This window comes from Dermacentor andersoni, chromosome 2 (genome assembly GCF_023375885.2).
Source record: "Dermacentor andersoni chromosome 2, qqDerAnde1_hic_scaffold, whole genome shotgun sequence".
Lineage (NCBI taxonomy): Eukaryota > Metazoa > Arthropoda > Arachnida > Ixodida > Ixodidae > Dermacentor > Dermacentor andersoni.
In genome coordinates, this window is record NC_092815.1 from 198,221,454 (window position 1) to 198,246,021 (window position 24,568).

At 48.6% G+C, this 24,568-nt stretch overlaps 1 protein-coding gene across 1 annotated transcript in view; it reads left to right on the plus strand.

Annotated features, from left to right (window-relative positions):
- The window catches only part of LOC126540255 (endothelin-converting enzyme 1-like), a 74,612-nt gene that overhangs the window by 43,147 nt on the left and 6,897 nt on the right, over window positions 1–24,568 (plus strand). The window contains exons 7-9 of the mRNA XM_055076279.1: window positions 3,416–3,726; window positions 7,715–7,954; window positions 22,530–22,820. Coding sequence (XP_054932254.1) covers window positions 3,416–3,726; window positions 7,715–7,954; window positions 22,530–22,820 — 842 coding nt within the window. The remainder of the gene's footprint in view (window positions 1–3,415; window positions 3,727–7,714; window positions 7,955–22,529; window positions 22,821–24,568) is intronic.

Sequence of the window (24,568 nt, forward strand, 5' to 3'; positions counted from 1 at the left end):
GGGGTCCATTGTAGGGTCCAGACGAGAATGAAAAAAAAAAAATAACAAAAAGTTCACTATGAAACACGAGACTTGGATACATGAGGCAAATCACATAACTCATCACCCCTTCAGGACTTAAGAGGAAGCTTTAGCTCGGGTGCTCCTATCTAAATACATGTAAAAAGGGAATTCGTTTTTCTCGGCAACCACTGCACCCAATTTGACGGGGTTTGCTGCATTTAAAAGAAAAGCTTAAAATCTAGTGACTGTTGGTTTCGAATTTTCGATTTAGGTTGTCCAATTTTTATAAAAATTTGGCAAAATTGCAAATTTTCAGAAAACGAAACTATCAAGTTTACAACTCCGTAACTCAGCAAGAAAACAAGATATCGCAATTCTGTGAATTGTACCTGATAGCACATCTAAAGCGGACAAAATTGATATGTTACACATGAACCTCAAAAAATGGAGTAATGTGTAACCAGAACTTTTGCAGAACCTTCGTAAACCACGTAACAAATTCACGTAAGATGTAAACTGACATATCAAATTCGTCCGCTTTGAATGGTCTAATGGATGCCGTTTACAGAATCGCGATATCTGTTCTTGATGCAGAGCTATTAGCTTGTAAACTTCGTGCTTCTATTTTTTCAAACGTCTGAATTTTTGAAAATCCTTTTGACAAAATTCAAGCCCTAAATCAAAATTCCGCTTCCAACAGTCACTAGAATTGAACTTTCTCTCTCAAATGCAACAAATTTCATTAAAATCGGTCCAGGGGTTATCTCAGAAAAACGTTTTTGCGTTTTTACATGTATTTGAATAGGCCGCGTCGGAGTTGGGCCAGAGCTAAAGCTTCCTCTCGGGCCCAACTCCGACGCGGCCTATTCAAATACATGTAAAACGCAAAAACGTTTTTCTGAGACAACCCCTTAATGAAATTTGTTGCACTTGAGAGAGAAAGTTAACTTCTAGTGACTGTTGGAAGCGGAATTTCGATTTAGGTGTTGGATTTTGTTCAAAGAATTTTCAAATATTCGGAACTTCAAAAAAAAAAAAAAAAAATAGAAGAACGAAGTTTACAAATTCATAACTCTGCTTCAAAAACACATATCGCAGTTCTGTAAACGGCACCCATTAGACCATTAAAAGCGGACAAATTTGATATGTCATATTATATCTTACGTGAATTTGTTACGTTGTTTACAAAGGTTCTGCAAAAGCTGTATATCCGCATTACTAAATTTTTTTAGATTCATGTATAGCATATCAATTTTGTCCGCTTTAGATGTACTATTATATGCAATTAACGGAATTGTATTATCATTTTTCGTTTCTGAGTTGCAGAGTTGTAAACTTGATAGTTCCTTTTTTTGAAAATTCGCGATTTTCGCCAATTTTTTATAAAAAATTAAAGACGTAAATCGAAAATTAGAAACCAACAGTCACTAGATTTTAAGGTTTTCTTTTAAAAGCAACAAACCTCGTCAAATTTGGTGCAGTGGTTGCTGAGAAAAACGAATTCTCCTTTTACATGTATTTAGATAGGAGCACCCGAGCTAAAGCTTCCTCTTAAGCGGGTTCCAGTCAGAGCATGACTTACGCTCACATATGCGAAGCTGTCGTAGAATTGTGGTGTTTCCAGGACAGGCCGAAACGCGAGCTCATTGACGGATGTTGTTATTGTGGCTACAAACACCTCTTGTGCCGCACGTTAGAGTGACGGGTGGTATCAAGTTCTTGTGACGCTTTGCTCGACCACAACTGAAAAAAAATTACGCGATTATTTTTCCAGAAGCAAAAAAGATCAGCGAAAGCTAATGCTAGTTTTTACTGACACCTTTCAGCAGGAGATATGTAGAACAGGTTATTTACAACAGTCTTTGGATGAGCTTTATTTGACGTCGAAAGATGGCGTCAGTAAGATGCGTGTCTGCGTCTCTGACGCACCACGATTCAACAAGGTGCTGTCGTTCGACCTAATATTCCTGTGGAAACCCGCAAGGTAGAGAGTAGTAATAAAATACCTTTCGAATTGCTTCGAGATGCCTCGACTTCGCCTTCCTATGTGCTAGCCGCCTGGTTAGCTCCGATGTTAGAGCAGCTGCCCCGGAAAGGCGGTGGTCCCGGGTTGGAGTCCCGGACCAGGGCGAATTTTTTCAACAGGGAAGCTTTTCTTTCGAGGAGCAAGTTGGGTTTCCTTTGTAGCAATTGCTGCGATTTGTTGGATGTCTCATTTTCCCTTATTTAAAGTGTAAGTTTAGGAGCCAGCTAAATCTCTCAAATGAGTTTGCATTATAAGCCGCAATTAAAATGCGCAATGCTGCACATAAGTGAGTCGCTATACGTTGTGCCGTACCTTGGCACTCCTTTCAATGCGCTTGAATCACCATGGAGACGACACGACCCGAGACGGAGAGCGTAAATATTGGAAAGCGCATCTATTTTCTATTGTAATGGCGTATAGTTAATATTTCCCACTGCCGAGACTTTTCGTAGGTCTAGAAAGCAAAGAAGTGGCGTTCTTCAAGGTCCCTATTTCATGCAAAGCATTAACACTTACGAATAGCATAAGACCTTTGCAGGAAGAATAAAGAAATCTGAGCGGCTCGATTTTTCGTTAGGCACGAGCACATAACCTAAAAGAGAGTGAAGACAGATATGGCGTCGGGCAAGTTACGTGCTATATTTATTGGAAACAAGGAAATATTGCGCAAAGGGAAATTAAAGTGAGCGAGAACTTAACGCCGCACGATGGAACATAACCCGCATCTTCCGCTTACGTCAATTAGGCTCTACTACACTAGCCATCCTGCCGCACAAGTTCTTGGATGGGTGCGTTAGGTGTATAAGTTTGTGTAATATTAGATCTAAGAGTGTTAGCACTAGCATGTTACTGCTCGAATGTTTTTCCGAAAATATATGCTAATATTAAGGTGTGTTGGCATGTAGCAGAACCTGTGATTATAGGAATACTTGCTGTATCAGTTGAAAATCAGTTTTCTGACTGCGGAGCGCTACATCTCTGAATTCAACTAAGCATTTTATTTATTTTTTTGAAACTCCAAGTGCGATAAGTTAGAGGCATGACCATTATTCACAATTTCTGAACATATATTGCCATTATCGCTGGCACTGCCGGACTTGAGCACGCGTGCGTCTCTGATGCGGATGCGGGCTCCACACCCGCTGTGTCCCAGACAACAAGCTACGAAGCGCCCATTCAATTTTTGCGCACGGTATTTTAACACATACGTTCTCTGGATTTGTAATTACTCTGTCTCTAAGAGCGCACGTTACTACGTATTTTACTTTATCTTAAAGGAATAAGTTACTACTAAAATGACTATGCTTTCTATGCTGGTCCGTTGGGACCGTATACAACCTGTCCTCTGGATACTCAAAAAATCAGTTTCGTGTTTATTTATCACAGGCACGCTGCTGACTTTGCAAACGGGGCGCTGCATGGAGGTGCTTATAGATGTGATGGGCGTCGTGCCCTTCTGGCCGGAGATCCACAATCGGATCGCACTGCAGACACGCGACATGGCCGACTCGCTGTTGTATAGCGTTTCCACGGCGATCCAGCATAGCATCAGCGACAGCGAGTGGATGGACGCCGGGAGCAAAGAAGTGGCCCTCAACCAGCTAACCAAGATCAAGGTGGTGATGGGAATGGCCCGGGAGGCGGAAACCGAGAGGATTCTTACAATGCTCTACGCCGACGTCCCCGCCGTTACGTCTGTACGTGTGCGCAGTAAGGCATCGCTCCCGCGAGTGTTGAATTACCATTTCGTTGTAACACATCCCTCGCAAAGTATTGCGACAATCCTTCGAGTTCGAGTGTTCATGCATGCGTGCTGCAGCACTTATGCGTCCTAGGTATAAAATATACTGGTCGAGCATCGACAGCCTTCACCACTCAGCTTCAATGCACAATATACAGCGGTGTCACAGCTCGCGCAAAGCACCACTTCGCTCACTCATTTAGTCATCATTTTTTTTCAGTTACGCTCTTTCCCATATTTCTTCTCAGCTACTGTTTTACTTCCATTTGCGTATCATCTATGCAGCATTCTAATATCCATAGGCACAATATGCCACATTTACTGCTCAATGTTTCTTGCTTTGCACTTTTAGTTATAAGACAACTTGCTCCCCTGCAAAATAATTTTATTATGGCTATGAGTTGTGGTGTTGACTGCCCCCTTCTCATGTCCTTTGTTCTACAGGTACAGATGTGCCAGTAGCTCTGTTGAAATCTGGCTTAAGATATGTGTAATAAAATTTGCTAACACCAAAGGCTAAAGTGGACTGCATGGTTCGTCACGTTTTCGGACGATCGAATTGAACTAACGCCGTTCCCAGAAAAAAGAAATATGCATGCAAGCCATCAACGACAATGCTTAATGTAAGCGAATACATCTCCCGAACGAACGAATGAACAAACGAAAGGACGATAGAAAGACAAACCCAGCAACATAGGGATCGAGCGAGCGAGAGAGCGGACGAACGAAGGAACGAGCGTTTTCTTTACCGAGTGCGATCATCGACCACCACAGACAAACCAACTACAAAAATGGCCGGAAGAACGAATGAAAGCTATTCACTTTTAAAAACCGCATGAGCAGTCCAATATGCGCGTGGATGAGTTGAAACATTAGCTGCACCTCTCTTCCCGTTTCCCCGTATAATTGAATGGCATAACTCTCTCCTCAATTTCCACTACGGCCTTGCTGCACTGCCGTAGATGAGCCACAATGTAGATCTGCTGGATTGTTAAGCCACACCAAAGCATCGCTGATCCCTTTTACAAAATGTCAGGTGCTATCCCGCTCGGCTACCCGCAGGCGACCGTTGCGTTCTGATGGCTATAAGACTCCGACAGAATCCCTCATCTGCAATAAATGTCTAAGTTATTGGAGAACATTCACAAACATGCTTTAATCTTGCGCTGCTAAGCGCGAGGGCGCGGGATCAAATCTATGACGCGGCGGCCGGAATTCGATGCGAGAACACGTGTGTACAATGCTGTGGGTGATCGTTAAGAATCCGAAGTGATAGAAGTTTTTCCGTAATCCTCCGCTATGGCGTGCCTTACAGTGACAGTGTGGTCTCAGCACTTAGGCCACCAGAACGTAATTTTAAATTCAAAATATTTCATTCAACTCACGTTAAAGTCAGTTGACCGGAGCATGATGGTGCCACCATTTGGCTTCGCGTTCGGAGCCAAACGAATTCTGCGTCGTTGGAGAACTTGTAGCCTTCTAAGTGGAAGGCGTTCATGCGCTTCGATCGAGTGAGACCACGACGGTGACAGTGCTGTCGAGCTCTATTATTGCGATAGCAATTATATGGACATTCCAGGCTCATTTCTTCTTTGGGCGTCGCCGTGAGTTTCCATGTAGAGTCCAAACGCAATAAAATCGTCCCCGTGCCCCGTATGTTGTATGCGTGAGTGAAAGCCTGCAAGGGTGAGGCGGCGATCGAGGCTCAAACTCGCGTACGCCAGGGAGGAAAGCGGCGAGGAACAGCGCCGTCTTCCGCCGCGCCAGCCCCTACTCCCCCGGGGGGAGGAGAGGCAGGGGGGTGGTTTAGAGAGGGGGTTCGAGTTCTACTTCGAGAGGCCAGGTTGGCCGCGCGCGCTCGCCCGGGCCTCTGTATTTTGAAAGCCACCGGCGACGGAAACACAGTCCGCCGTGTGCTGTGTTTTTGCGGCTTAGTTCGCATTGATACGAGGGGCAGCGTGAAAGTCAACTGGCTCGCTGGTGCTCTCCCGCTTCCTCACCCCAGCGTTTTGGCCGCAAGTTGCCGCGGACATGGAAGGAGATGTGTTCATGTTTGCTTGCGCGCTCATGACACTATGCTTGCTAATTTAGTTTGTGCGCTTATGTCTGTCGTGTTTATATGGCCGGTAAAACTGCTGTTCTTAGGTCATATAGCTGTTCACTAATTTGCCATCACGATCGATGCTTCGCATTCGGGAAAAACTTCGTCATTTTTATAGCACGTACTCCGCGTCCCTTCACAACTATTGGCGCGAGGCTGAGGATAGGTAGACGCCTACATTGCAGTAGGCGCGGGGGGTTCATTTCGCTAGTACATTAACGTGGTCATCGTGTCGACGCCAGATAGATTGACCACAGTGGGACAGGACTGCGAAAGAAGCGTTCTCGCTTCTAAAAATTTGCATGTCGACTAGAAAGAAATGGCGAAAGAACAATTACAATGCGGATGTACATCGTGGCTTTGGGGCTTTGGGATTTACTTTTGCTAAAATATGGTTGGTCCGCTTCGCTTTCGTTCCGCCATATATATACACCAACAGAGAAAGCCTCGGCGGCAGGCATGTTTTCGAAGTGTGGTCTGTTGTCATCTCCTGCGGTTGTAAACAGTATCTAGAAAATTTCTACAATAAAATCAGTGATGTCTCTGTTGTATAATTAATTTATTGTTTGTTTCACTGGTAGGAAAATTACATAGAAAAGAACAACCTTGTGCGGGCATGGCCTGTCGAGTAGATATAAAAAAGCAAAATAAAACAAATACAACAGCAACACGTTCAGAAAATAGAGCAACTGAAATAAATTAGGAAAGCAGAGGTCTAACCAATCACTTACATATCGCGCCCCGCTGTGGTAGCTTAGTGGCTATGCTTTTAGGCTGCTAAGCAAGAAGTCGCGGAATCGAATGCTGGCCATGGCGGTCGCATTTCGATGGGGACGAGAACACCCGTCTGCGTAAATTTAGGTGCACCTTAAAGGGGCCCTGAACGACCCCTCAGGCTTGGTGAAATAACACAGTCCGCGGATAGCATGCGCTGTTGTGAACATCTCAGCCAAATTCTGCTGTCGTACGCAGCCCGTGGAGCTCGCAAGCGGAACGCGAAGTCACGTTTTTCTCAAACGCTCTCGTTTCAAAAACCCCATGCTCCTCGCTCTTTTCTGTGTGCTTTATTTCGTCATAAAGCACACTCCAATACGCGGCTACTATTTGTCGCTGCGCTCGGCTACACCGCGGCCGCCGGGAGGTGCCGCCACGAGTCCAGTGGCTAAGCGCACTGCGGCTCTCTGAGGAGAGCCGCGTTTGGCTTACGTTTAGCGCGACATAGGCACCAAATCAGAAATTTGAACTGCGCGCCACGGTGACGTCTCCGCCGTAGCCTTCGCAGTGGAAGGCATTGGAGCAGGAAGGAGAGCACAGCTGAGGCCGTGTTTGGTTGCCCATAACTCCGTTTCTGCTGAACTCATTGAAGTACTTTATTGCGGCAAAGTGTGTTCTCAAATAGCTTACTTCACTTTAGATGTATTTCCCCACTTCGACAAAAAGCGGTCAGGGCCCCTTTAAAGAACCCCAGGTGGACAAAATTTCAGGAGTCCTCCACTTCGGCGTGACTTATAACGACATCGTTGTCTTGGCACGTAAAACCCCGTAACTTAAGTATGTTTATATATGTCGAAACAACAAATACGCCATGGAAGTTTCAAAATGTTAGGTTTGATAAGAAATGACAAAACATTTTTTATAACTTACTAATGAGCAAGAATGTTTCATGTATCACAGGCGTCCAATGCGTGACACTGATTGGGCTGTTCTCCTTTTGCGTCTAGCTATCGTTGAGGTTCGTCTTTTTGGCTACGCATTTTCGATATCACTATAATGGTGTTACGTGCAAATGCAATGCAGTGCAAATGCAAATGCAGTGCGTTAATGCAAATTTACGTGCACGCAGGACTTCCTCACCTCGTGGAGGAAAACTCTGGAAGCCATGCGGCCGCACCTGATTCTCCCCGATGGCTACGCGGACGTATATTCCATGGACCCGCTATGGCACGGTGTACGCTTCAGCGCCGACACGGACACGCTGCTCATATCCGTGCATGACCTGTTTATGCCGTACTTCCACCACTCGGCGCCTAGGGCCGTCAACTACGCCGGCCTGGGAGCACTCATCGCCCGAGGATTAATGCAGGTGCGAAAAGGCGCAAGCAATATTTATGCCTATAGTGCAGTTTCCTAACGCGCGCATGCATTTCTGGTACGTTCATACAGTAGCTTTCGAGCACTCTAGAGTATTCTGACAGCCTTCTTTACAATCGCTTCATAGAAATCCAGCGCTCCGAAAGGAGTCTGTCGTTTCTTTAGAGCGCCGCGCTCCAGGTGGAAGCGCTCTGAGGCGCCATCATCGTCAGCGTTGGAGCGCTACCCTGACAAGGCCATGAAGGGGCCACCTGGCAGGCTGCGCTTGGCGAGGCGGCAGGTGCACACTATGTTTATGAGCCACATTTCTATAAAACAGAAGAGGAGCTGACGGACTTCGCTTCTGGAGTGCGACTGGTCTTGAGCGCGGCTGAAAGTTAACCTCGGGCGCGCTCTGTCAGGCACCAATCTAGAGTGGGGTCCACAATCCGAGTGGGAGCACCATAGGCACATGCCGAACGTACCATTAGCGTACACAAACCTTCAGCTACGTGGAAGCTTTGGTTACTTTGTGCCTTCAAATAAGGAACAAATAAGCATGTGTGTAGAACACATTACATAGCCTTCTGATGGTGTGCAGCGGACCCCAGTTGCTCTGCGGTTTGTACACAATAATTGCTCTGCCCTTCTTTCACACTGAGATTTTTGTAACCAGATGCAGCGAACCGTAAATGTGAGCATAAGTGGGCATAAGCAATCAGCGTTAGTCAGTAACTTCTGTAATTTGTAATAAACTGCAAGAACACGTAACATTTGCCTTGGTCTTGTAATCGTAAGTGTTCTATATTCAAGGTAGGGAAAATGCGTAACTGTGTATTCAGGACATGGTACTGTATTCTGAAGAAGCTGCGGTAAAGAACAACACATGAAAACCCATTCCCAATAGCAGGTAAAGGTAAAACCAGATTTCTGTTCTAGGAAAGTATAGTATGTAGTGTAATGACACTGCTGCGTGCTTTAAAGAGCTTTGCAGGCGTTTTGGTGAGGCAGTTAAAATTAAAGAACAATACCACGGCCAGCGCAAAAACTACATGGTTTTCCTTCTTTCCAAGCGCTTCCTCTATTTTCATCGAGATCGACGAGCTTTAACATCTCTGCTCTCTCAGACAAAGCACCTCGAGCGAGTCATTCTGGTTGCCTTCTGGTAAAGGGCTTCAACCGAGCAACATGCGACACTTCGTCTTCGATGAGCATCGGCCACTTGAAGTGATACAATTCTGTAGTTCACCTCATTCGGACCATCAAGGACAAGAAACGGTCCGGTATAGTTTCTTGCAACTTTTGCAACAAACCATGTTTGCGTACTGGAGCCCACAATAGCACAGAGTCACCGGGCACATGACTAACGTCTCTGTGTTGAATGTGATAGCTTGCTTTGTAGTCGTCTCGTGAGACTAGCGTACGCAAACAAGCCGGCGGGCCTCTTCTGCTCGACACTGTTTCCGCGATAGAGAACAGTCGTCATGAATGGTAAAAAAATCTGATTGTCCAGCGTATAATGGGGCCGGTGAGCACGAGAGGCGGATAGAGCTGTAGCCAGTGGTTCTTTGTTTCGCGGTGTTGGAAGCACAGGTTAAGAACGGCAATACCTCAGCGAAGCTTGTGTGATACGAAGCGATGTGCATGAACAGCATGTTGATCAGTTTTCGTCAAACCTTTGGTTTCAGCGTGATAAGCTGCTCAGCGCGTCAAGTTTGAGGCATACAAACTGAGTAGTTTTTCTGCAGCATTGGCTATGAAATGGCGAGCACGGTCTAGGGCATAAAGTGAGAAACCAGGGGGGTGGCGGTGGGCGTCAGTGCTGCCGTCTCGCACGAACGGGTCAGGTAGTCAGCGCGCACGATTATCTATCGGTTGTCTTCTGAAGAACGTGAGAATTGCTCTACGATGTCTACGCCAACTTCTCCAAGAGGGGTAATGGAAGGCTTCACTCGCTGTGGGTGACCGACTGGAGCTCAGGTGGCTCGCTCGTGCCTCTGGCGCTGAATACAATTGGTCACATAAATGAGTCACTTTGCGTATTTGAAGCCAGTAGTATCGTTCTTTGGTGTGATGAAGTGTTTGCGTGGTTATCAGGCAAAATGAAGCAGCGTTGTAGTGCGTACCACGTGCACTCAAGTGGAACAAGTCTATAAGTCGACCCCTATATATCGAACACACCGACAAACTATATATATGTATATATATATATATATATATATATATATATATATATAAGGCCACGAGAACCTTTGAGCTTGGTACACTTTACTTACCGTAAGTTCGGCCTAAATCTAGATCGTCACTGCCACAAACTGCGTCTCTGTCGAACGGGCCAGAGAAGTCGTTCTCGTAAGATACTTCGCAGGTGTCCTTTGCACCCCAAATTATGACGTCCTCGGTACCGTCGTGCGCGTTGGATAAGTATAACTTTTTAAAGCCAGTCTGGATATTGTACAGACTGGCTTTATGGTGGACGCGACGTGGGAATCCTATTTGTTTAGTACTCTTGCTTGTTCTTTTTTCACGAACGTAGGTCGACATTCCTTGACTACGAATACAGGTCAATACCACATTTTTCGTAACCTTCCTGAAAAAAAATATTAATCTGTATTTCAATAAATATGCTACTACGCCGAATAGATGTTTGAATAGGCTTGAGAACCAAGACAAGAAAGTGGGTGCTCGTTTTGGGAAGGTTTCTCTTTTAAAGGAAACCATTTCGGACCCAAAAATGACCTTCAGCTGTAGGCTGCTGCGTTATCTTTAAAAGATCTTTCAAACTTGGGTATTTGCGGTGCTCCGTGGCAGAACTCAAACCACCAGTAAAGTCGGGCAGCAGGGAAGCTATGAGGTCAAAGTTGGCAGCTTCACAACCCGTCGTGCGTAGTGGCCGGTGTTCTAGAAAGGCAATCTACGTATGTCAGCAAGTGTTGGCAGCCACTCTTGCAGGAAGCAGTAAATGTATAGTCTAGTAGAGGAACGACCCATCGCGGAAGGTCACCATATGGGTCACGAAGGCGACCCACCAGCCCAGAGAACGGTTATTTGTGACGATGGTGAACGGGCGACCATTGGCGAAACCACTTCACGGCATTCCTGTTTGGTCTGAGCATATATATATATATATATATATATATATAACTTAATTTCCTTTAACTTTGTCCTCTTGTAGCTTCAATGCTAGACCAGGAGGGAAGGTGTTGAAGGTCCGAAGTCGGCGCCCCTCGATGATTCGAGTGCACGGTGGCAGCGCGAAGGAAGATCCGTTGTCCGACGAAGAGACGTTTTATTCAAACGCCGAAGCGTCTGTCCGACTCCAAGTCCGAAGCTCCCCTCCCCCTTCACACAACCAAACATGACATTTGAAGCCCTCAGTCGTACAAAGGATTCGCAAACCAGCCAATCACACATGCGAGTTCACATCATTGTAACCAATAGCACAACCACCTTCGTGCCGCACACGGCATTGGTGCAAACAGTGGCACTCTTTAGAACACGCCAGGGGATAGGATTTCTCAGACACGTGCCACCTCAGAGACAGTTACTGCGCTGCACTTAACCTCAATTTTTTCCTTCCGCAAGCAAGAATCTCTGTCTCTCTCCCTCTCCCATACGTTGGGCTGCGAGTATCGGCCCCTGATGTCTTCCCTCTTTTCACCTGCAAGCGGCCGCCATGCAAGCTGCCGAGAATGTTTCCGTGAAATCACGGATTATTGACTGCATATCCGCCGGACAGCGGGCTACCCTGCCAGTACTGAGAAATCTGTCTCCCGTGCAGCTGTGTGCCGGTTCGCTTGAAATCCAAACACCATAATTGGGGCCCGATGGCAATCGCACACAAAAGCATCCATCGGCCGTAGCCGGCTAAGTGGTTTAAAGCTACCACCGTCTGCACGGGCATTCTTAGAAGGCGCACGTGGATGTCAAACATCAAGCCGGCTGGGCAGCGTCACGTCGCCTAATTTCCGTGACCGAGACGGTCGACGGGACATTTGGGAAGTGCATGGGCATTAGCGGTGGCGGTGACCTCATGCACCCCCCAACTTTCATCTTCACGCTTGAGTGTTGCCCGCGTCCCCTCTTCGCGGAACCCACATGCCTCATTTCCGGTTATTTGTCGATACAGCAGGTGTGAGCTCGTCCTGCGCTTTGCTGTAGTCGCCTAAACTGGGCCACAAAATAACAGCAAGGTCAAGCCCCTAATCTATGGTCAAGCCCCTATATATGTATATATCGCGGCTTTGTAAGGAACATCTTGCGTTAGCCACGACGTGTTCATTGTTCTAGAAGTGTTGCAGAAAGGCATCGACGCCGACGTTCCAAGCGCCTGAGTGAATCTCCGTCGGAGACGAGGTATCGAAGTGCCCAAATATTAGCGGCGTAATTACGAGAAAATTCACCTCACGAATGGCGGCAACACACTCGGGGATCAACTGTAACGAGATATTTTTGTGTAATATGCACGTAAGCATCCGCAAGCCCGCGAATGAACCACCGAAATCACGAGCAGAGCCCGAGAAGCGGCGAAGCTCTTTTTAAAGACTGACGCCGTTCGAATTATTCAACGGCCGCCATCTTCTGTGGATAAGGTCTAATGCCAGGCTTACGGATAAGATGCCCAACAAAGTGCCGTGCTCGCCAAAAGGACACTTTATGGAATGTATCACTAAACCAGCGTTCTTTATTCAATTGAGCACAAATCCAGACGTGTGCTGTGTTCATGAAATATACGTCAATGGATTACGACATCGTTAAGGAGCACATATAAATCTCCGATTTCACACCTCGCAAGATAGTACGAACGAATGATTCGAATATTCAGGGCGCAGTGTATAATCAGAATGGCATCACGTTCAATTCGTAGTCATCAGGTATAAAGAATGCATGCGCAGATACTGGTCAATAGCCGGATCTCAAGTAAACAGAAGTAGGAAGCTGAATGAAGATAGTCTAGTCATCATCAAATCGCAGCATTGGATAGCAGTATTTTTGATAACAGAATTTAATGAGTGATTAGCAACACAGAATCTCCACCTGACATAGTTCTTCTTCAGAAGGATGACCGGAGTGATCCAGGGACACCCCGAATCTTCAAGTAATCCGTTTGCCAGTATATTGACACATGTACTTATCTTTATCGGGCGACCACGTTTCGCCGCTTAACAACTGTAATCGCACAGCGAGGGACGCGCCTGCATGTATCCGACGTTTCTGGAAAGTTATCGATGCTTCTACCCGGCTGTCTGTTATCGCCGAACCTTGTGTTATCTGATTTCATCGCGTAACGCGAATGGTTTGGAACTTTGTAGAAGGCACGCGAGTCCAAACGATTAGTCTGGAACATTCGACGACTGTTCTATAAAAGCCGACACGCTTGACCCGCTGATCAGATTTACGACGATCGCTGACTGCGTTCGCCGCTCTCGTTGTGCTTTAAGTGTAGCCTCTTTTGTGGGCACAGGTTCGCCCAATAAAAGCTAGTTTTTGCCTTTCACAGTTTTGCTACTGTGTTCTTTGACGTCACGACCACGTGACATCTGGTGGAGGTCCTTTGCGTTCATGTACCGGACGCCCCCACAAAGCCGTGACCCAAGCCCTCACGCGGAAGACACCAACGTCGCCAAGAACCAGCGAGGTAGCCGCAGGCTGCAAGGACTGCCCCCGGAGCACGGACTTTTGCCTGAGACGACTAGGAAGATGGCCAACAAGTCCACCCCAATGGCAGCCCCAGCGTCACCCGTCGTGCTGCAGCAGCCCAGGGAGCCTCCGACGTTCCGCGGTTCAACTTTCGAGGACCCGGAAAGCTGCCTTGAGACGTACGAGATTGTCGCTACCTTTAACAACTGGAACAGCGACGACAAACTGCGATATGTCTTCTTCGCTTTGGAAGACGCGGCCAGGACGTGGTTCGAGAACCGACCTGGGAACTTTTCCGAAGCGGCTTCCTGCAGACATTCGCAAGCGTCGTACGCCGAGAACGAGCCCAAGCGCTATTAGAAACCCGGGTGCAGCTACCTAATGAGACGACCGCGATCTACACGGAAGAAATGAGTCGTCTCTTCCACCACGCCGACCCTGAAATGCCCGAGGAGAAGAAAGTCCGCCTGCTGATGCGTGGTGTGAAGGAGGAACTTTTTGCCGGAATGGTACGAAGCCCCCGAACACCGTCGACGAGTTTCTTCGCGAGGCCACCAGCATCGAGAAGACACTCGAGATGCGAAACCGGCAATTCGATCGCCGCACAAACTCGACAAACTACGCCGGAGTTCAATCACTGGCCACCGACGACCTGCGCGAGACTATCCGAGCGGTCGTGCGGGAGGAGCTACAAAAGCTGTTCCCACCATCACAGCCTCAAGTGGCTTCGATTGCCGACGCCGTGCGTGAGGAGCTCCAACAACAACTTGGAGTAGCCCCTGTATCGCCCCAGCCTGAGCCGCAAGCGATGACCTACTCCGCCGTCGCACGCCGTCATGGTCCCCCTCCGCGACCGCGCCAGGGCCCTCTCACGCCGCAGTTCCGTCGTCCGCCACCGCCGCCAGCGCAAGCACGACCAGCCGTCGCCCAGCGCACCTACGCGAGGAAGACGGACATTTGGCGCGCTCTTGACCACCGCCCGCTCTGCTACCACTGCGGAGAAGCGGGGCACATCTACCGCCGGTGCCCATACCGGGAGATGGGACTCCGAGGGTTCGCCGTTAACGCGCCGCGACCACAGAATGGCGAAAGACCTCGCGATATCGCCGACTACCTAGCCGCTACTCAGTGGAGCTCTCGACGACCGTCGCGTTCGCCATCACCAGGCCGCTACCTGTCGCCGCAGCGCCGACCATACACTGGCCCAGCCCGGGGCCGGTCAGCGAGCCCATATCCGGAAAACTAAAAGCAGCAACCGATGGAGGTGCGGTTGCTGTTCGTCGAACTGACGAAGATCCTCCGCCGCCGACGAAGACACCGACGAAACTACCTCGATGACATAACGACACGCCGCCGTCCCGACGAAATCAGGAAGCCAAGACTACACCGATGAAAGACGACTTGACGACGCGACGTTCCAACTTCAGTTCAACACGACGCAGCCGTGATCCGACGCCAAGACCTAACTGTAACGCAAGAGAACCACCGACCTCGACGTGCTTCTCGACGGCCACGCAGTCACCGCCTTAGTAGACACAGGAGCCGATTACTCCGTCATGAGTGGACCCATCGCCGCCCAGTTGAGGAAAGTTAGGACTGCATGGGAAGGCCCTCAAACTCGGTGGAGGACACCTGATTACGCCGATTGGGATCTGCACGGCAAGAATTACCGTTCATGACCGGACTTACCCTGCCACCTTCGTTATCCTCCAACAATGTTCACGAGACGTCATTCTCGGCATGGACTTCCTGAATCAACATGGCGCAGTCATCGACCTGAAGTCGAAATCGATAACGCTGTCGCAAGATCAAGCGATACCGCCGGAGAGCTGTCGTAGTCACCACGCCTTGAGTGTGCTCGAAGATCAAGTGAGCATCCCGCCGCGCTCCAGCATTATTATTTCCGTCAGCGCCGAAACACCCGCTGACGTAGAAGGCGTCATCGAGGGCGACCAACATCTACTGCTCGACCGTGAAATTTGCGTCGCAAGAGGGATCGCTCGACTACACGGAGGGCAAGTGGAAGTTATGCTAACCAACTTCAGCCAAGAATTCAAGCACATCAACAAGGGCACGACAATCGCATATATCGAGGAAATTGTGGAAACCAGCAATGCCTTTGTCCTCTCGGATTCAGCCGCATCTACCCCGATGAGCATTGTCCCCGAACCAGACATCGACGTGAATCCAAGTCTTCCTATGAGTAAGCAGCAACAGATCAGAAGTCTTCTACGACGATACAAAGACTGCTTTTCAACGTCATCGAGGATTCGACAAACACCAGTTGCAAAGCATCGCATAATAACCGAAGAGAGCGCTCGACCACTCCGCCAGAGCCCTTACCGAGTTTCGACGCGAGAACGTGAAATTATTAGGCAACAAGTCGACGAAATGCTGCGCGACGACATCATCCAGCCGTCGAAAAGCCCGTGGGCCTCTCCTGTAGTCCTGGTAAAGAAAAAGGATGGAACCCTACGCTTCTGCGTCGATTATCGTCGACTGAACAAGATCACGAAGAAGGGTGTGTACCCCCTTCCACGGATATACGACGCATTGGATCGGCTCTGCAACGCTAAATACTTCTCGTCGATGGACCTCAAGTCTGGCTACTAGCAAATAGAAGTCGACGAGAGAGATTTCGAAAAGACTGCCTTCATCACGCCAGACGGCCTCTACGAGTTCAAGGTCATGTCATTCGGACTGTGCTCGGCGCCTGCAACGTTTCAGCGCGTCATGGACACGGTGTTAGCCGGACTTAAGTGGTAGACGTGCCTTGTTTACCTGGATGACGTCGTTGTCTTCGCCGGAAATTTCGACGATCACCTTAGGCGGCTTGCGACAGTGTTAGAAGCCATCAAGTCATCAGGGCTCACTCTGAAGCCGGAAAAGTGCCGTTTCGCTTACGATGAGCTTTTGTTCCTAGGCCACGTGATCAGCAAATCAGGAGTACGCCCCGACCCACAGAAGACAGCTGCCATCGCAAAGTTCCCGCAGCCAACCGACAAGAAGGCAGTGCGCAGATTCCTTGGCATGTGTGCCTGCTATAGGCGCTTTGTCAAGGACTTTTCACGCATCGCGGAGCCGCTAATACATCTAACCAAATGTGATGTCGCGTTCAAGTGGGAAACGCCGCAGGCCAAGGCATTTCATGAACTCAAACGACGCATGCAGTCGCCGCCGGTACTTGCACACTTCGACGAGGACGCCGATACCGAAATCCACACTGACGCAAGTAGCCTAGGCCTCGGTGCCGTCCTAGTCCAGAGGAAAGAAGGACTTGAAAGGATGATATCGTATGCTAGCCGGTCGCTGTCAAAAGCGGAAAGCAACTATTCTACGACTGAAAAGGAATGCCTCGCCGTCATTTGGGCAACAGCTAAATTCCGTCCTTACCTCTATGGCTGGCCATTCAAAGTCGTCAGTGACCATCACGCATTGTGTTGGCTAGCTAACTTAAAGGACCCTTCAGGACGGCTGGCGCGGTGGAGCCGCAGACTACAAGAATATGACGTCACGGTAATGTACAAGTCCGGAAGAAAACACTCCGACGCCGACTGTTTATCGCGCGCCCCCATTGATCCCCCGCCGCAAGACGACGAGGACAACGCCGCCTTCCTTGGGATAATAAGCGCGGAAGACTTCACTAAACAGCAACGAGCCGACCCGGAGCTAAAAGGTCTCGTCGAGTATTTGGAAAGGAACACCGACGTTGTCCCTAGGGCATTTAAGCGCGGGTTGACTTCGTTCACGCTACAAAACAAGCTGATCGTGAAGAAGAACTTCTCACCAGTCCGCGCCAGCTACCTTCTTGTTGTACCGTCAGCGCTGCGTCCAGAAATACTGCACGCCCTACACGATGATCCAACCGCTGGGCACCTCGGATTCTCCCGGACGCTGTCGAGAATACAGGAAAGGTATTATTGGCCGCGTCTGACCGCCGACGTCGCCCGTTACGTCAAGACATGCCGAGACTGTCAACGACGCAAGACACCACCGACAAGGCCAGCAGGATTACTACAGCCGATCGAACCTCCTCGCCGACCATTCCAGCAGGTTGGGATGGATTTGTTGGGGCCGTTTCCGATGTCAACATCCGGGAATAAGTGGATCGTCGTGGCGACTGACTATCTCACCCGTTTTGCTGAAACTAAAGCTCTACCAAAAGGCAGCGCAGCCGAAGTGGCGAAATTTTTCGTCGAGAACATCCTGCTGCGACATGGTGCCCCAGAAGTCCTCATCACCGACAGAGGAACGGCTTTTACAGCAGAGCTCACCCAATCCATTCTGCAGTACAGCCAGACAAGCCACAGGAGGACAACTGCATACCATCCGCAGACGAATGGTCTCACGGAGCGCCTGAACAAGCCCTCGCCGACATGCTAGCAATGTACGTCGACATCGAACACAAGACGTGGGACGCGGTCCTGCCGTACTTAACCTTTGCGTACAACACGGCGGTGCAAGAAACAACACAGATCACGCCGTTTAAGCTGGTTTACGGCAAAAACCCGACGACGACGCTTGACGCCATGCTGCCGCACGTAGCTGACGAAGGGAATGTTGACGTCGCTAGCTATCTCCAGCGCGCCGAAGAAGCCCGACAGCTCGCCCGCCTGCGAATCAAGAGCCAGCAGAGGACCGACAGCCAACACTACAACCTCCGACGACGCTTCGTCGAGTACCAGCCTGGCGATCGTGTTTGGGTCTGGACCCCGATACGCCGACGAGGACTCAGTGAGAAACTACTCCGACGCTATTTCGGACCCTACAAGGTCATCCGACGTATTGGCGCTCTGGACTATGAGGTCGTGCCAGACGGTAGGTAACATATAAAGAGTGCATGCACCATATATAGATTAATGCTCTATGTTACCTACGTGTGCACTGAAGTGCACACCTAGGTAACATCCCACCGTAACCACAAAGGGCACATCCTACAATAATTATAATAAGGGTTGTTTTCTTGGGGCAAAGGAAAGGATAAGTCAAGATTTAGTACTTACAATGACTCTGCAGAGTGTATCAATGGCTGTCACACAGTACAGATATATCTGCCTGTATTATATGTACAGACAGTTGTTATGTGCACTCTATGTCACCTACATGTGCACTCAAGTGTACACGCAGGTAACACATAGCACACCCAGTTAACATCCTGCCGTAAACATAAAGGACACATCCTAGAGGCATAATAAAGGTCACTTCCTCGATGTATACGTTAGGATGAGTAAACATGTGGTACACACAAAGTTGGCGTCCCGGAGGTAACACAAAGGACAAGTAATAATTAAGGTCACATAGGGCACAAGAAGGAAACATAAAGGAAACATAAAGGCAATGACCATTTTCATAGGGGCAAGCGCTGTGTGCACATTTTCATCCGATACGCTCGCTTAAATTCGGTCGTTCACTGCAACTTCTCGATACATTTATCGCCTGCGCAAGAACGTGCGTCATGCGGCAGCCGCACGACGCTGTCGCACCCCTTGTGATTTCGCAAGAGCCTGCGCTCAGCACGGCTATTGTCACGCGTTGCGCCTGCTTGTTCTGCCGTCAATTTTATCCCGCGAAGCCCCTCTTAGTTCTTCCCTTGCTCGGTGAAACAACGTAACGATTCCTTTCGCTTCCTCCAATTGTTTTTTTTTTTTTTTTTTGCTAATCAACCAATGCGAGCCTACCGGCCTCGGTGATAACGCGGGCGGAGGCTACTCGTACAAATACTCAAGCGCGAAAAGGAACCGCATTAGAAGAGCGTTGTTACATTATCTTGGCCTCGATTCTGCATCTAACCTGAGTAAGAATAGCATTGGCTCTCACATCTCACATTCCAGTAGCGTCGATTCTCATCCTGTGGAGGGACTGAATGTACTCTGATATGTCAGTTTTTATGCCAGTATTGAAACACACCTTGAAAAAAGAATCGATGTCGTTTACAAAGCGCACTGGATCAATGCTTTCAAAAAAGGTTGATAGAAAGGACAAACGACCAAACAGAAGGGCTTCGACTGGGTTCATCACGTTTGAGTACCTCTTTAAGCACTATACAATACTGCAGCCCGCAGTATTATGCAAGGAAGTAATTCCTTCAGCAAGGAAATATTTCTTAAACTGCGTATACAGGTGCAAGAAAGTGGATTATCGTAAGTCGATGTAGTAATTATCACACATATTTACCCGATTATTATATATGCAAAATTAAGTGCAGCCACAGCTCTACAAAACCATACGCAAAACTAACTCGGCCACTAACTTGCCAAAGGGGAGCTTGGGTGACCTAACTGAATATTTAACGGCAAAATCTAACCAAGCCGCTGTTAAATTGAGACATCACAAAAAATTCAGGAGCCATCCACCCTGTGAAGTAGGTGGACGAGCGAAGCTGCTATGGTGGTATAAATTATGTTCGTATAGAGTTTTGTTGGTGTGTAACTATACATGCAGTTATGTATATATCATTTATGCGAAATACAAAGAAACATCAAGCGCGCACTACTTCACACACTTCGTCATACATACACAGGCATACCGCCGAAGGGCATTTACGACGACGCCCTAAAGACGCAGGTGTTGTCGACGCAGCTGTGACGGGGCGCCGTTTACACCCAGGCGGCCATTTAACCGACCCTCGACGTTAGCGACGATATGCGCTGAACGAGGGTGCACTGCGAAGAAGTGCACGATGGAAAACACGTTTGTTTGTGATTAGCCAATAAGCATACGTCCTAGTTAATTACCTAACTGAAGCATGGAAGCACTATCGTTTTATACAAGCGGACAAACATGCGGCTCTTAGTTTCCCTCCCGTAGAAGCCCATCTATTGACAGCAGACGGGAATTCCGAAATATTTACAAGTTCACTTGAGCTACGTAATTATGAAAAGTAAATGAAACTCGGCGTAGTGTTAGAGTCGTCTTCACGGCTAATTTACAAGAATTCTTTCGGATGCGTCGGAAAAGCACGATAACCACAAACAGACCGCACACGCAGTGGCGCAAGCGCTAACCAACCGCGCCGCTGCAACCGGCCGTCCAACGTGGTGTAGTGCCAAAGACCGCATGACGACGTTCAACGAACTTACGCAGTTCCACCGCCTGGCTCGAAGGACTTTCCCACCCCCGCACCCTGGGCTGAGCCGAGCGGAGGCGGTGCTGTTCAGACAATTGCAAACTGGTTCTTTACCTACCCCAGTGTTATTGACTCATCTATACCCGAAATTATACGTGAGTGATGTGTGCCGCGTGTGCCAGCGGGAGAGGGCCACCCTCACGCACATCCTATGCAATTGCACCAAGTTCCACGACGAAGCTTCAACAAGTACAGCGATTCCGCCGCGACTCGCGGCTGCGGCGGAATGCTACGACCAGGAAAGCCAAACCTGGGCCGTCCAGCAGGTCACGGCGGCTCGCGAAAGAACAAGGCCGAGCGAAACCGACGAAACGTTGCCCCTCAGGGCGACCGACCGCGGGAGTAACACGCGCTGGAGTTGAGTAGAGACCACCCGCTGAGAAGACGTCAGGGCCCGCGTCACGGCGCCATTAATTTATGGTGTCGTTCTGCAGGCGACTAAATGAAGTTGTTTCTCTCTCTCTCTCTTTCGGGATAGTCTCGATAAAACAAGAGCCGTTTTCTGTAACAATACTTCCTTCGTAGATGGCAATGTATTTGGCAGCAGACTGCAATTCTGTAACATTTACAACTTGGGTGTGAGCTAATTGCGAAAAGTAAATTAAACCGCATAATGCTAGATTCGTTTTAGTGGCTAATTTCAGCATGATTTTTTTTCCGAGATGGCTACATTACATTGAGAGCTACAGAGCATCGGAGAGAAAGTTGGCTTTGCCGAAAGGCGCTTTCTGTTCTCTGCCATGATTTTCCCGGAGGATAGCCATAGACAGCTTCGCTCTAAATTCAGACCGTGCACAGTTTTCACTCCTACTCTTTGAATCATTACAGAATTCATTTTGGAGAAGCCATCACTGATTCTTATTGTTTAGCAACAATCCCACACCATAATTTTGAAACCTCTTTTAACAAGCCGTAAAACAAATATTTCTTCCAAAATGGTCGAAAAAATATTCCATTTGAATTTTCATTAGGTGATTGTCATTGTAGAGCTTACAAACTGCTCCTCGTGTAGTGCATTCTTTGTATTGATCGCTTAGCGTGTCATCACAAGTCTTAGAAATGCGCAGGAAGCGCTATCCGCATTCAAAACCAGTCACCTAATGCTAATAATAGGTGCATAATTGCGACGAATTTTCAAGGTTCATGCATGATAACATAGTCGTTCAAGGATCGCCAGAAGTTCTAGTGAAAAATAGATTACTGTACGTGGAAACTGCAGCTGTTCCTGTCCCGATACTTTGAATCCACAGTTGTCCACCGGTGTGTGTGTTTTTTTGTTTTTTTTTTTGTTGTTGTTAATGATGGAAAAGCGTCAAATTGCCAATCGAACGATAATTCCAGCGGCGTCTATAACAGCGAAAGAACGATCGAGAACTTCCCATTGGCTACGACGCCAGCGTCACTAGCCCGCGACGCGCGCCCGTGCTGCTACTTACCGTTCGTACCGCTATGGCGCTCTCGTACGAGCGCTCTTACCGCTAGGGAGTGTGAAGCATCTACATCGTCGACGGCCGCAACTTCGTAAGTAGTGAAACGTTGCCGTCCATGTCAGTACACCATAGGTAGGGGGCCGAAGAACGCAGCATAACGAGCGAAGCGGCAGGCAACGAAATCCTGCCATCATCAACTCTCCCAATACACGGCGGGCGGAAGGAGCATTAAGGATAACGCAGCGCACAACTCGAAAGACCACTTAGCGGCGTTCAATTGGACAGTAGCAATTTCGGATTCACAAGTCATTAGAAGTGCTTTGGGGTCCTCGGATTTTTCTTTACTTTCCTAATAAAGGTGATCTAATTATGGTCATCACTGCAATTCGCAGATCTTCGACCCATACGGGCCGGAAGGGGCACTGGAAAAGTGGTCCAATCAGTCTCGGAAGCTGTACGCGCATGTGCACAGCTGCCTGAACTCGACGTATGGCACTAGCTGGTTGGCGCCTATGCGGAGACGGCAGTTCGGCGACACGGCGCCCATACGCTCGCTGTACCGAGCGTTCCGGCCCTCGCAGACCAAGGAGCGGCAGCTGAACAGTCTGCGGGAATTCGACCCGCAGCAAACGTTCTTCATCGCATTCTGTCACGCCCACTGCGTCAATGATCCCAAGGACCAGGTGCGGCATTACCTTTTATTGCGAAGCAATACTACTTTAGGTCGCACTTCAGCCCGTTCCGTGGCGAGGCGCTGGTAGGCAACATTGACGTTTAGCGTGACCTCGCTGCGTGACGTCACACCACGTGACCTAGAGTGACGTCACATAAGCAACGTCGTTTCATAAATAAAGAACATCTTGTAAGCTGGGCTGGTGGGAATCGAACCAGGGTCTCCGGAGTGTGAAACGGAGACGCTACCACTCAGCCACGAGTTCGCTACTTCAAAACGGGACAAAATCGCCTCTAGTGAATGCGGTGTTGCCAAACGTGCCGTAGAAAGTTATACTGCGGTATATATCGGTGATTATGATCACGTAATTTACAGAAGTCGCAGTTTCACGCGTAGGGAAGTACCGTTCCACTACATTTCTTGTGCGCTCTGCGCACACGCAGAGCCATCTTGGGGCAAACACAGAAGACACCCTCCTCGCAATGTACGGAGCTGCCCCGACACGTGGCGCACCACTCGCCCCATGATCGCGTCCGCCTTCATGGCGCGTCCGGGCCCGGCTATCTTTGCCGATCGCGACGTTTGGCTGGCGTAGCGCGTTTGAGTAGGCGGTGCAAACGGGGTGCGATAACGCTATCGCGTTCCACTCATGAAGGCGGCCTAACTCCCGAACAAGGCAGCTCGGCAGAATGCAAAGAGGAAGCATCAGCGAGCTACGGAGACGGAAGAAGAAGAGAAGAACGACTTTCTAAGCGGCGTGCCCAGTATGCAGCTCGGCGACACACTATTGCTTCGCAATCACCAGGCTTAACCAAGCTAAGCCACGGCCGTTTTTTCCCATACACAGATTCATGTACCACGGTTGTCAAGCAGACGTTGCAGTAACTAATGTTAAATAGGGCGCTTTATTTACGGAAATGCCAATAATCAGAACCACATGATTTCTGTACTTATGGCATCAAGGACAGGTGCAGAAATAGCTTTGTGTAATCGCGACTTCACCTGGAATTCCTAGGGGAAATGGCACGTCAGAAAACGACGCAATATTGTTTCGCCTGCACTCCAAATGAGGGTCAAGTGATCCACAAAAGCCAAGACGGGCTCACTATTTCATCGCCTGTAACGAAATTGGTTAAATTAGATTTAATAAAGCGTTATAAAAATATAAAAAGATATCTAGAGCAATTTCTGTTTCCTTTTTACGAGAAAAGTAGTATCTCTCTAAGCAAAACTCGATTAGGTGGGACTCCCAAAATAAAACAAGGGTACCAACTATATCTCGCTATGGACAGGCCCAGCGCTAAACTCTGATAATAGAGAATTTTAGTGCGTCCGGTATTCCGACAAGCGCGGGTGGTTTGGCGGATGAGCGGGGTCGTAAACGTGAGCGGCAAGATTTGTGGCGCCAGCTGGTGGTGCAAAGCTCAACCACATAAACACAGGGCCAATTACTATACTCTGCTTTGGTGCTGGTGTAAACTTTAGACAGCAGGTAATGGTGTTCACAATTACGCCGCTGCGAAAATTTGCACCAGCAGCGAAGTAGAATACAGTAGGTTACTCCAATTCTAGCTCTGTGTTTGTCTGGTTAAGCTCTACGCCACCAGGCGGCTGCGCCGCTCACCTTTACGTCCCAGCCATCCGATAATGCGCCCATACCATCCCCGTTTACCGGAACAGCGGACACTCTAAAAGTCTCTATTGGCTAATTATTCTGAGCACCTCAACTGCGAAACATTTCACCGGCAGCTCCGCAGC